Source organism: Drosophila kikkawai, chromosome 3L (assembly GCF_030179895.1).
Source record: "Drosophila kikkawai strain 14028-0561.14 chromosome 3L, DkikHiC1v2, whole genome shotgun sequence".
Lineage (NCBI taxonomy): Eukaryota > Metazoa > Arthropoda > Insecta > Diptera > Drosophilidae > Drosophila > Drosophila kikkawai.
The window spans coordinates 11,695,776-11,708,957 of NC_091730.1; the positions used below are offsets into that span (position 1 = coordinate 11,695,776).

General features: G+C 36.8%; 1 protein-coding gene across 1 annotated transcript; it reads left to right on the plus strand.

Annotated features, from left to right (window-relative positions):
- The first annotated feature begins 281 nt into the window (after positions 1–281).
- Positions 282–2,689, plus strand: sinu (sinuous). Its single transcript, XM_017182821.3, has 2 exons — positions 282–1,110; positions 1,178–2,689. The coding sequence occupies exon 1, from the start codon at positions 367–369 to the stop codon at positions 1,102–1,104; it is 738 nt and encodes a 245-aa protein (XP_017038310.1). The 5' UTR covers positions 282–366; the 3' UTR covers positions 1,105–1,110; positions 1,178–2,689.
- Positions 2,690–13,182: the final 10,493 nt, after the last annotated feature.

Sequence of the window (13,182 nt, forward strand, 5' to 3'; positions counted from 1 at the left end):
ATTGGATTTTTACAAAAAATTGTTTTAAATTTTTAGACAGAGTTTGACTTGGTTTTTACATATATGTAAATACAGTTTTTTTTAACTTAACTTGACATTTTCTGTTGTCCGCTACTTGTATAAATAATTATAAAAATAGTTAGATAAAATTTTTAAATATATAAAAATATATTCAAAAATACCAAAAAATACCAATATCGATATTTTGACAACACGATATAATTATATCTTTTTTAGATAAAAATATCGATAGGTTGTTATTTTGGATATATTTTCCCCATCCCTAGTCCACACCCAAAGCCAGCAACCAAACAAACACATTCCTCGAGGAAAACAGAGAAATTCACTGAATTTCGAACTCAAAGCATGCAAAAATCGTCCCACTTTGCACGCGAGGATTCCCAGGAGCACCTGCCCAGCAGCCAGACCCACAACACGGTGAACATGAAGCGGCGCACCCTCTCCGGAAGCTGTGGCGTTGGCGTCTTCGTCTTCGCGTTCGCCTTCATTGTGATTGCCTTTGCAACGCCCAGTTGGTTGGTGAGCGATTATCGCATCACGGGCGCCAAGCTGGACCGTTTGGGGCTTTGGGTGAACTGCTTCCGTTCGCTGCCGGACGTGAACGATGACAGCCAGCGGCGGTTCTTTGTGGGCTGTCGCTGGGTCTACGATCCCTTCACCACGGGCTACGATGAAATCAGGGGCTTCCTGCTGCCCGCCTTCATGATAGCCACCCAGTTCTTCTACACGCTGGCCTTCATCGGGATGCTGGTAAGTGCCATCGGAGTGCTGATCTTCTTCCTGTGTGCTGGCCCCGATCAGAAGCACTTCATCACGCTCATCCGATCGGTGGGTTATGTGCTCCTTGGCTCCGGCGTGAGTGCAGCCATTGCCGTGATTGTGTTTGCCTGTTTTGGCAATCGGAATGGTTGGATGCCGGAGCATGCAAACAATTGGTTTGGCTGGTCCTTCGTCCTGGCCTGCGTGGGCACGGTCTTCACCTTTGTGGCCGCCACCTTGTTCCTCAGCGAAGCTCATGTCCAGCAGCGGAAGCGGGTGCAGTTCAAGGAGTCGCAGACGCGATTCGAGCTGGTACGCGGATAGTTGCGGGTAAGTACTTGGCCATATCCAAGTCATGGTCGCCGGTCTGACCTCCGTCTTTGTTTCTTTTTTTCAGACGCAGCAACTAGCACACATTTGCACTAAGGAAAACAAGAATCTACAAAGACAAATTTCAGAGAAAAAAGAAACAAAAACATTCCGTCCCCACGAAGAATTCTCACATTCTAACAATTGCAGTCGAACTTGAACAAGTAGGAACTGTATGCTAGCCAAGCTCTACAGAAGCTTTTTTATTATTTGTTTCCTGGTTAAAAATTAGCATTATTTTGTGTTAAATGTATGAATCTCATATGCAATTGGCCATAAAGTGAAATAGTTTATTGAAATCTAAGAAAATCTTAAGGAAAATTGGAATTCTAATTGATTAACTTCAAGAAAGTGTAATTTTTATATGATAGATACTCCGAAAAAAGAAATTTTCCTGTTCAGAAGATTACAAATCAACAAAGAAAGGTTTCATAAAACTTAAAATTACTTAAATTAAAATACATGTATTGTTTTTGTCTCAAATTCAAAATGTTATAACAAATCATAGAATATTTTGAGTTATCTTTGTAATCCTTCAATTCAATCTGTTAATGTCAAAATATCTTAAGCTAGGTTAACATTTTATATACCCAAAAAACATATCGAATATTTATTCCAAATAGTTTAGAGTTCCATTTAGAGAAGTTCGACTGTAAAGTTTAGGTTTTTAGTTAAAAAAGTTTATGCAATTGACAGACAAAACACAGTCATCCCTTCAGTATATTCAGAATATTCAGTTTATGGTACTTATCAATCATCCATCCAATCGACCAGAACAATTCCAGACGAAGACTGAATGTTTTTCCGAATATGAAAAGCACATCGATGCACAGCAAGCAACCATCAAGGGAAAGACGCTCAAACAGATGACGCATAAGTAGAGTAAAATGCGATAATATTTGCATAACAATTTTCGCTCAATTAACGCCCAGAGACAACAACCAGACACAGCCATTCCCCTACAGCAAAATGTACCTACCATTTACTTTACTTTACTTTTTTTTTGCAAAGTCGCAGGCTAGTCGGAAACTAGCAACGAAATATTACACTCGTGCCTTAATTAGAGAGAGAGATAACTATTTTGGTATAGTTTATAGTGCCTAAATACAAATTATAATTATTGTTAGTGATACCTGACCTGATGACCGACTACCTGCGACCTGCAACCACACCCAAAAGATCTATTGGATTGCATAAACTTGTGCTAAGCATAGTGCCTTAGTTAAGTGACCCAGAGAAAGCTAAGCGAATCACATTCGTCCCTTAACTTTAAGCAATAATCATTCCCTTTTTACTCGAATATAACGCACACGACTACCTACCTTCTTTTGAAGGTAACTTAGAATCTGTATTAGTATTTATCCGTCCTCTGCACAATGCTTTACAAAACTTGTATTTGTAGCATATTCTGAACCAGGAATTTAGCAATGTATTAAAAGCAAAAAACAAACGTCTTTTAAACCATATACAATTTAATATTTGTAACGTCTTTTATGTACAAACGACTTGTAGCTAAAGCGAAGAAAAATAAAGTTTTTATTGTATACAACATCTGAATGACTGCATCTTTTGAGCGAGTTCAAGGCAGGGCCTGGGGCTCCGAACAATGAATCCGCCGCTTCCAAGTCACTTTGGTGCATTCGACTAAGTTTTCCCATGGCGCTTGCATTTTGGGAAATCCGAACAAACTTTTTGTTGTTGCTGTTGTCAGCTTTTGTAGCTGCTGAGGCAATGCGTCGTCGTCGGATATGCATCGGCCGACTGGAGTAACAATTGATATCCCAACAGATTGTGGGCTGAGCCATGTGTCACGTTGCGATGTCGAAGTCATCTTTTTGTGTTGGATTATTCAAAGAGTGATGGATAAATAATGGTATTAGGACATCGGAAATAAATTACATTTAATAAGGAATTAAGTATTGTAAGCTTCTTTCATTATTAAAATCAAAGCTAATATGTTCGAAGGTGATTTTCCTTAGGCAAAGTAAAAATTAAAGCTATCAAAAGTATTTGCTGAAGAAATTAATTGTTTTCAAGCAATTTAATATAAATATCAATGAATTCAATTATTTCTAAATATATTTTTTGGAAATTTTTGGCAATTTTTTACGATGTAACCCCTTATAAATATTTGAAAATATGTTGACATTTTTTGTTGTTAATTTTTGGAAAAAAAACCTAAAAAATTCATTTTGGACAGCTGTACTGAGTTAGTTTTCACAAGATCAATAAATCTGCATACTGAATTTATTTTAAATTTTTGAAAAATCAAAATTAAAAAATCTATAAGCCAAAAGGGCTAAATTAAATTCGAAATGCGCCTTTGTTTTTATTTTTATAAGGTTAATAAAAACCTGGTTTTAAAAGTAATTAAATGTATAAAATATGTCTAGTGTCTTAAAAATCGCAACAATAAAGTGGCTGTGAATGCTAAACATAAACCTTAAAACATTTCATTGTATACCACGAAACGTTAGGTTCTGTTTTAATATAAGAAAGTCCAGGGTATCTCTCTGTGGAGCCCACTCGTCTCAACCTTCCCTACTTGTTCCATTCCATATTCTTAAATAGGTTTCTATTAAGAACATAATCTGTCATTTGCATATTTTAATTTTAATTTACACAGCTTAATTTGATGATAAATTATGAATGCCGAACGTTTAAGCAATGACCTGTGAATAATTGAATTGACCGATCTTTGACAAGGGTAACTTTCAAAAGCCTTAAGCTTACGAAACACTTGATTAATTGTGCATTTAAAACGGCACAGAATTCAATATTTGAACTGCGAAGGCTTTACTTCGACCGCCTTTCAAATCTTCCAAGAACCCACAAAACTATTAGATCATTTTGTCAACAATATCTGGCTCACTCACCACTCACCCGGGCACTTAAAATGTCTTTTAAATGGTAACCATAACAAAATGAAATATATTAATTTATCTGGCTTATAAAGGCATAATTAGTGGAACTGGTGTTTAGAAATCTCGGACTGAAAATTCCCCCACCCACGTTCTTGTGACCCGACATGGCAATGACATTCAGGGAAGAGACGGAAAGAAAAATTGATCTCTTGCGTGATTTTTGAGGACTTGCTGAAGCGTGAAATCTGGCGAAGCTAGTGCGGATTGATGGATGGATTAATGTGCAGATTCGCTACAGATCTGATTAGCACGAAACCAAGTCGAAGTCGAGACAAACCGGACGCCCCATGCCCCATGACTGACTCCGGTGAGCGCGGCGGCCTTGGCGAGAACTGCACAGAAATATGTGCTAAACGCAAATTTATTTACGGACTTTATTATGGCCACCATATCGAGTGAGTGAGGAGCAACGAAATTCACATTCATATCCACTTTGGCGTGACCTCACTTGCCGTTAGCCGGACGAGCAAATCGGCTTACACCCATGATTACACGGAACGGATTAAGAACTTGAAAATACGAGTAATTCGGGATTAAGCCAACCAACCGATTGTGTGTGTGTGAAAATTGTCGAGTTCTGGTCGCTCAGGGTTCTTCTGCCTGGCAATTACGCATTTTTTGATTGACGGACGGACAGCTTCGAAATCCCCTTTTGGAGCAGTTTGCTGATTACATATGATTTAGGAGACAGCGTAATTATCAAGTGTTCATGGGAAATTAGCATGCACGAAAATCATAATTATATTTTCTATGGCATTTCAGTTAATGTTTATGCATATATTCATGGCAAATAAATTTCAAACTAATATATATAAATACATTTTATTATGAAAAGAAGACACAACGGAGGGGAGAATAAATTTTTGCTTAATTTGTTTAAAGAGGTTTCAAGATTTTCCATTTGCATAAAATGCCATGCCACCACATACATACGGTAGAACAAGAATCTAAAGTTAATTCCGAGACCGAGACGATGCTTCATTAACAAAAGGCAATAATATACCTGTTCTTAGGCGCTGGCCAGAGATTAATTGCCATCGCTTTGGCCACAATGAAGCATTTTGCATAATATTTTCAATCAAATCGAGCGTCAATGAACGCTTCTACACATTGAAATTAAAAGTTGTCGGTGGTATTAAGAAAAACCTTAAATCGAAACCGAGAGTTTCGTTTGGGCCAGCGATTACGCAAAGGTCTCAAAAATAAACTGTTTATAATCAATAAGCAATGGACGATAGCCATTAGATTGATTACTGTTTGCCACACGCAAACTTTCCTCCAATCCACTCTTTTTTTTTCCCTCTGAAGTTTTGAAGTTTTGTCTATCTATAAATATTGATTGAGCCCGTGAAGGTCGGGCTTAGTCCGGGCTCATTAAATCTTTATGGTCACTGTCGGTTTTATTTTATATTTTTTGAAATAGAACCATAGAAGTTCTATGGCATTTTACACAAATTGGTCTTGGATCATTTTAAACGAGGGGCGGCTTCTGCTGCTGGATTAACTTGTCCAGCTTAATGGGATTCATCAGTTTTAAGAGCTTTCCTTTCTGGTCCGATCCTAAATGTTTATATATATTTTTAGAGCCCGATCTGTTTGCTGGTTTGCTGGTTTCTTGGTTTGTCGTTCTGCTGACGTTGGTAATTAATGGGGAATTTATTTGGATTCTTGTTTTGGGTATCTTAAACGAGATTAGCATGCTTATAAAAGTTTCATAAGAGTCGGGAGTGTTTAGTGTGCAAAAAAAAAAAGAAAAAGAAGCAAGTTTGCATCATGAATATGCAATCGAAAGGTGGAAACATTTCTTTATGGAGTTGAATGAAATTCATTGTCTGGTTATATTCTGCACGGGCAACTAACTCTGAGGCAAAACGAAAGCGGAAAGATAAAATGAAACAACTTGTATTTATATATATTTTTAAGCTAAAAATTATAAAGGAAAAAAACCCCAAAAATCTGGGCGTGTTCAGAACAAATTAGGCTTGCCTTAAAGCCAGTATTTAAATTTATTTTAATCGCTTTCGATGATGAAAGTTCTTTCAGCTTGAAAGCGAAAGTCTTTCTCTAGAAATTTAGAATTTGCTTGCTTCTCTGTTTCTGCATTTGTTGAAAGTAAAAGCGCCTTTAAGCGGATTAAATTTTATCAATATTTTGCTTAAGATATTCAGATTTCCCATTTACATGTTGGCTTTCGTATTTCAAAACAATTGCTCGCCTTGTCAGATTTTCAATTCGATTCCAAAATATTAATCATCCGTGGCAAATGGACCACCCGCAGTTTAAACCATTCAAAGTCTCACCTCATAGCTGACACCGTCTTTAGAATACGTATGAGTATTATATAGACACAATGTTGTGCGTCAGCAAGTTCCTTGAACTTCACACAGTCACCTAAAATAGATGAACGTGGCAGGGCGAGAGCGCTGAGACAGTTTGGTGGCTTTTAGTTTAAACACGATGCTTAGTTATTATAGAATATTATATCACACGGCATAACCAGTATACCCTGGCTGACCATAATTCTGGCGACCCGCGATATTATCATTCAAATGGCCCAGCCCCAGTCCCAGCATCCACAAGTGGCCAATCCGGACACGCAACATTTGGGCGTCACACAAAAATAGTGCCTGAGCCAACAGATCATTAGATATGCTCCTGCTCAAGGGAGGAGGAACACAAACCGGAGACAAGGCCATAACTTGTATGTAAAAGACACTTCATAACACTTTCAGATAAGAAACGCGCCTGAGTTATGAAAGAAAAGTGCCATTAACACTCCATGTCGGCTTAGAACGGGTTCAGGCTGGCTCTTAAAACTAAACTAAATTGAATTCACATTCAAATTTATGCGCACACATTTCGCCCGAATCAAATCGGCAATGTTTTTGGCAAATAAAACAAGCTACCTACCAATCGAACTTTGATTAGAATCCAGAAAATAGAGAATGTGGTTTTTTCTGGCCCCGCCAATCGTAAAAGTTCAGTTGATTGGCTTTTTGAATTTTAAGATTTTATATATTTGCAAGATTTTGTTTTTATGATCTGATTTTAAGAGAGCTTTGTGTGCTGATGATGAACATGAGAATGGATCAAAAGTTGCCTAATTGAATTATTTCTATGCTAATTTGTGTGTTTTCCTGCACCGAAATAGATCGTAAAATGTTTGCTCTCGCGTTGTTTCTTATGGGCTGCTTTGCTCCCCATTAATATGAAAATGTGACACCTGAGAGGTAGGCAAATATATCAACTTTTCGGCTTAAAAGGTTGCTTAATTTTGAACACTTCTTTACTTTAGTTAAAATTAATGTTTGTTTTTATTTGTGCGAAGCCTCAATGCCACTGGTTTTATTTTATTTTTGTATTTCGCTTCAGTTTGAATTCCTTAAGAGGCGGTTTCTTCTGGCTTGTATTTCCTGGCCAAAAAAACATATACGTGAGCCGACGCATTATATTTCGATAAATCACAAAAGATAAAGAATCTTTGCTAGCAGGTGCGGCGTTTAAGAGGTGTCTTAAGAGGTGGGATTTAATTGGAATGGAATCCTCCGGTTTGATTTTGTAAAAACAATCGTTAAACTTTTTATGGACTAATCGTCGCCGCTCGAGTTGAAATTTCTGCATTTTAGGCACTTAAAGAGCTGCGGCTTATTTTCGTCTGAGCTTAATTTGGTGTCATAATTCAAACAAATGCCTAGCTCATAAATTAATAAATATTTATGGTTTTAGTGCTCTGCGATTTTGAAGAAATATTTAACAGGCTTAGGCAAATATAAGCGTTGGTTAAAGTGTATCTCCTCCTCGAAACGGAAGTAAGCAGTTAAAAGTCACTCCGATAAATTTCGCTTGGTGTTGACAGTCAGCGACGGGACAGAAGTGTATTGATTGATTGCAACAAGGTGAAGGAAATTTGTTTGCAGATTTGTTTGACCATGTTCGGCCATGATGACTCTCTGCTCCACCCCCTCAGCGTGCTTGGCTCCTCCACGGATCATCGCAGATACACGGTGCCTTAATGTTCTTCGCCACAAGAGTTCCCCGTATGCAAACCACTTGTTTATATCTGTGTTAGCAGCTGCTACTACAACCTCCACCTTGGTCCGAGACAGGGGTACAAACAAGTTCTCGGTGTCTGATATCATTGATAAGATGGCCAGGCGGATTATGTATACGGCCAAATGCCTAAGACAATTGCGGCTGTCACTCCAACAGACCCGGTCGTCATTTGTCTTGGCCATTATATCAGCTTTTAATTGGCCGCGAATTCTTTGTCGCTCTCGTGAATTTCTCACGTATTGTGTGATGACCAAAAGCGCAGCACAGAAGCGGATTGAAGGTGTAGGAAGTTTGGGCGACGATATAAGTTAACATTTGATAAGAAAAAATATTTCAAAATATATTAAACTAATTATTTTGATTTTTAGCAAAGTATTTATATTTTTCTTGAACAAAAAATGAATATCTAGGAAGGTAGCTTAATTCTTCTTATTGCCAGTATTTTTTGTAACAATTCTAGTTTATATTTTAAGTGATTTTAAGTAATAATTTACTTTTAAAGTAGACCTTTGAACAACTTTTCTGGCCACAAAATGCTAAATTTCATTTATTTATATTATTATGTTTTTTAGGCATTTCAGCTTAAGTTTATTTCCCCTTCGCTTACCAACAATCCGTCCCTGTTTTTGCCAAAAAAATCACCTCATAGGCCTGTTCTTCTTTTGATTAATAACTTGACTAATAATTTGACTAATGCATTTTTAATGAAACTCCCCTCCAATATGACATCATTCAAAAATGGGTTCGTCTAGAGAAGTTGGCAAAGTTGGCCAGAAACTCAAGCTGAAATAATTGCAGGCAAGCGATGCCTTAAGGGGGGATATACATGTAAACCAAAATTTGTTGGGCAAATTTTTTTTTTGGTTTAAAAAATAGTTTATTATTTAAAGAATATAGTGTGTAAGTTTCATTATCGAATTCCAACTCTAAGTGCCTCAAATCAAGTATGCACGCAAGGTTCACAAGTGTTAACGTGGGCGCATCAAAAACTTTAAACGTCTTTTTCTCAGCTTCTAATTTTTGCATTTCTACCTATGCTCTGGACACGATTCACAAAAAACTATGTAACATATCGGAGTGAATCAAAAATTGTTATAATCAGCATGAAATTATCTTCTATTTGAACCTACATGGTTGTTATAAAACTGAGTATTACTATTTTTTAAGAGGGTGGGAAGTGAAAACTAATCACCTGAAAATGGCATTTTTTCCTTGAAAACAAAATTTATTTTTTTTGTCTTGATTTCTTTTTGGTTTTTTAGGTTCAAATAGAAGATAAAGGTGTAATGAATACAAAAAAATTTAGTTTACGGATTTCGGACTGGAATTACGAGCTCTATCGTGTCCATAGCACGGCAAATCAAAGCTCGAGGCGCTACGGCATATGTTCCATAAGTCCGCCATTTTGTAAAATATTGTTTATAACTAATTTTTTTTATCATCTCTGATTCTACTTTTAACTATATCCAAAGTTTCACGACGATTGCTTGACTATTTCTTATAAAAAAAAATTCACGAAAAATGGCAAAATTTTGACCGCTTACATGTATATCCCCCCTTAACAAATTGGCAGCCCTTGAGAAGTTCGGTAAGAATCTCATAAGTAACTTACAAATTCATTTCCAAGTCTCTCTCCAAGCTTGTTAAATTCATGTCTGTCTTTAAACTTTGCGAGAACCGGCAAGAAGCGGATGTAAATTGTATCTACGCGTATGCATCTTGCGATGTGACGCATCCATGAGTTCGTTTTCCTTTCACTTTAAAAACTTCTCCTTTCAACGGAGCAGCGGAAGCCTGACATTAAAGGATTACAAGGGGCGGTATTTCTTCTTTGTTAATGAAAAAAAATTAATTCCAGACGAAACTTAAAGAGAGACGCCCCGAAATACCAGGAGAATACAGAAAAGGGAGGAAAGGACTTTATAGTTGATTAATTTTTGGTACACAGTGGAGATTGTATGCTGAAAATGTATAATTTTACTACTAAAGATAGTACTTCGTATCTCTAAAGCTTAAAAAACAAAAGCCTGATATTAAATAGTAGTTGCATATGGGACATGTATTTTTTTCCTGTGCACCAAGATTCAGATTGCACAAGGGCACCCGGGGCAAAGTCATTCAACTTGGGTTACATAAGCATCGATGCGTGCGGCTAAAGACGGAAACAGCTGCAGGGAATTCACTCGCATTTATATATATATGATAACTGAAGGTCGTCGAATGCAACATGCAACATGGACTCACAACAGGGATCAAGGGATCAAGGGACTTGCCATGACTCATCCGCGACACGCCGGCATTCGGTTGAACGATTTATGGGTAACGATACCCGGCATCACATTTTGCATTCCCAACGCCACGCATCATCTCATCTCATCGACTTGAGTCAGAGCCATTGACTTTTGGTATTTTGTCAGTCTCTCGGAGAGGCTGTGCTGCAACAAATTGCTTTCGGTTTTTTTTGGTAGGCTTTCTAAATTTGGCGTTCTGCCTGCTCTGCCCCAAAATACTGCTCACTCGCCTCGGACTCTTCTTGTTCGCATGAAATATTGATCTTAGGTTAAAGTTGCTCACTTGGCCCCCCCGTTTTCCGTTTTTTCCACAAATCGAACTTGACTTTTGGGCTTGTTAAAAGCATATCTCAAATGCGATATATCTATTTATATATTTTTGATTTCTTGATAGTTTCGCCAGCTTATGAATTTGATTAACAAAAATTTAACTTGTTTTGCGACTGATGATAGCTAAAAGTTTTCGGTTTTTGTGGTTTTGTTCTCTCAAAGGTCGTTGTGTATTGTGTGTGACTCGGTGTGGTCATAAAAATAAAGATTTGTGTGGGCTGAAAAATTCGCAAAAAAAAGAGAATATAATATATAAATTTATTTAAATTTCACAAATCTGAAATTTGGATTAAATACAATTTAAATATATACAAATTCCTTGTACCTTATTGCTTTGCCCAAAAATATGATATATATAAAAAACACTTTGCCCAAATGTGTTACCATTTCGCTTTTGTTTTTTTGGCTTATGTTTAATAATTTTACTGTCAATGAAACTCTGCCAAAAATGCATTTACATATGAAGTAAAATTAAAGCAAAAACGAAAACTACCAGTTTTAAATGTTTCACTTTGTTGTTGGCACAACTTGAAGCTGCGAAAAATGAACCAAAAAAAAAGAAAAAAAAATCTTAATAATCATTTGAGAATGCCGAAGGCTTTTGAGGATATACCCAGATTACTAAGCGATGTCAAGGTCATTGCCGGGGACTTGGACTCGGATACCCGGTAATGGACAAGGAATTTCGAGAATGCATTCAGTTATTTGACTCATTCCACTTACTTTGTTTTATAAAGTCTATTAATAATTAATGTGCTCACGATAATCCCAGCTTAATATAGCCGTTGGCATATATTTTTTAAAATTTATATTTCTTAAGTTTTAACTAAGCCCACGTAGACACATATTTTACAAAGAGCCCCCCGGCAGGGTTCGATTTTTGCATGCTGCGCCAAGATTCGATTTCATTTCAATGCTCTACATAGGGGTAACGTTGAATATTGCAAATTAAAATAAATATTTAATTTATAAATATATTAAAATGCATAAATAAGGACTCGACAACTCAGAGAACACATTTATTACTTGAATATTGAAAATTAAATAGCAATAAAGCTTTCTTTTTTCGCTTAATTAAATTCTTGTCACAAAAGCTTTATGTTTCACAAGAGTATTTAACTTTCGCTTATTTTTCTTTTATTTATTTCCTTTTTTTATAGTCGAAAATACTTGTACATTGTCTTCATTCCGTGGGTTTCGCCTTGACTTAAGCATTGGCCATTAAATTCATCCTGTTTTATGCCCAACAGCAAAGAAGAAACAGATTATTTTCTGTGTCAATTGCTGCCTTCAAGAGCAAGCCAAGTTTCTGTTTAAAACTGAAATCGCTTCCCCTTTTCCGTTGCAATTTAATCCACAAAATGTGACTTTGAGAAATAAATGCATTGAATAATATTCTATATAAGTTGGCCTAAGCGGATCATCAAACGGAAGCCTGTCGCAACTAAACACAAAATAAAGGTGTCTGAATTATGGCAAACGGATTGGCAGCGATTTCCTATCCGGCTTGAGCTCACAGATTAATTTCTTGGCTACCGTGTGAGTTCATTTCAGCATTTAGATATATTTATATTCTGGCTCATTTGTGATGTATTTTAATTATGGCTCCCTAATACACAGGAAGAAAAATGAGTATATACGGAAATCGAGAAGACGAAAGAGCTTTAATTAAATCAATAAACCATCTAAATACTTTTTAGCAACAACAAAACAAATAAAGCTTAAAATGCAAACGCAGGGAGCCAGCAAAAAAATCATAGGAAAAAGGCAACAATCTATCCAGCTATGTATAGATAAAATATCACTCTTCGATTAACGATTAAATTAAATCAAAATAAACACGAAAAACTCGAATTTTCAATTAAAGACTAAAAAATGTTCTCTATGGACAAACAAAACAGAAAACAATAAAACATAAAAGAGAATAAATAATATGAAGAAAAAAAATCAATCTTTAAATATTAATGAAGCCCCCTGAAGAACCTGAAAGTGAACTGAAATTCTTGAGACACGCAAGCAGATCCTAGACAATGATGAAGATCGAGATCTTGGAGAGCGACTACGAGTCCGCGTCCGCGGAGAGTGCTCAATTTATCAAGTATACGACCTGTGGCTCGGCTCATCTCTCCGCTTGGCGCTTGGCCAAATAAATTAACGTATCCAGCGAAAAAGCGTGCATAAAAAATAAAAAATCAAACTTGTTCCCACTCACACACTCACGCACTTTAAGCCCCAGCAGAGTCTCTGTCACCTGAGTAGGTGTGCGTGCTTTTGCTGAGTGTGTGTGTGTGTATGTGTGTGTGTTGCTCTCAAGTCTCGAAATTCGATTTCAGTTTTTCAGTTTTTTTCGTGTTCATTTTTTTTTCGCCTTTTTGTTTCGCGTCTGCCTCTGTTTATATGGCAAAGACGCGATGCGTTCATCTTCAGTTCGTCCA

What these genes read in the sequence shown, in the direction of transcription:
- sinu (XM_017182821.3), top strand. Translation starts at nt 367, where the DNA reads ATGCAAAAATCGTCCCACTTTGCACGCGAGGATTCCCAGGAGCACCTG.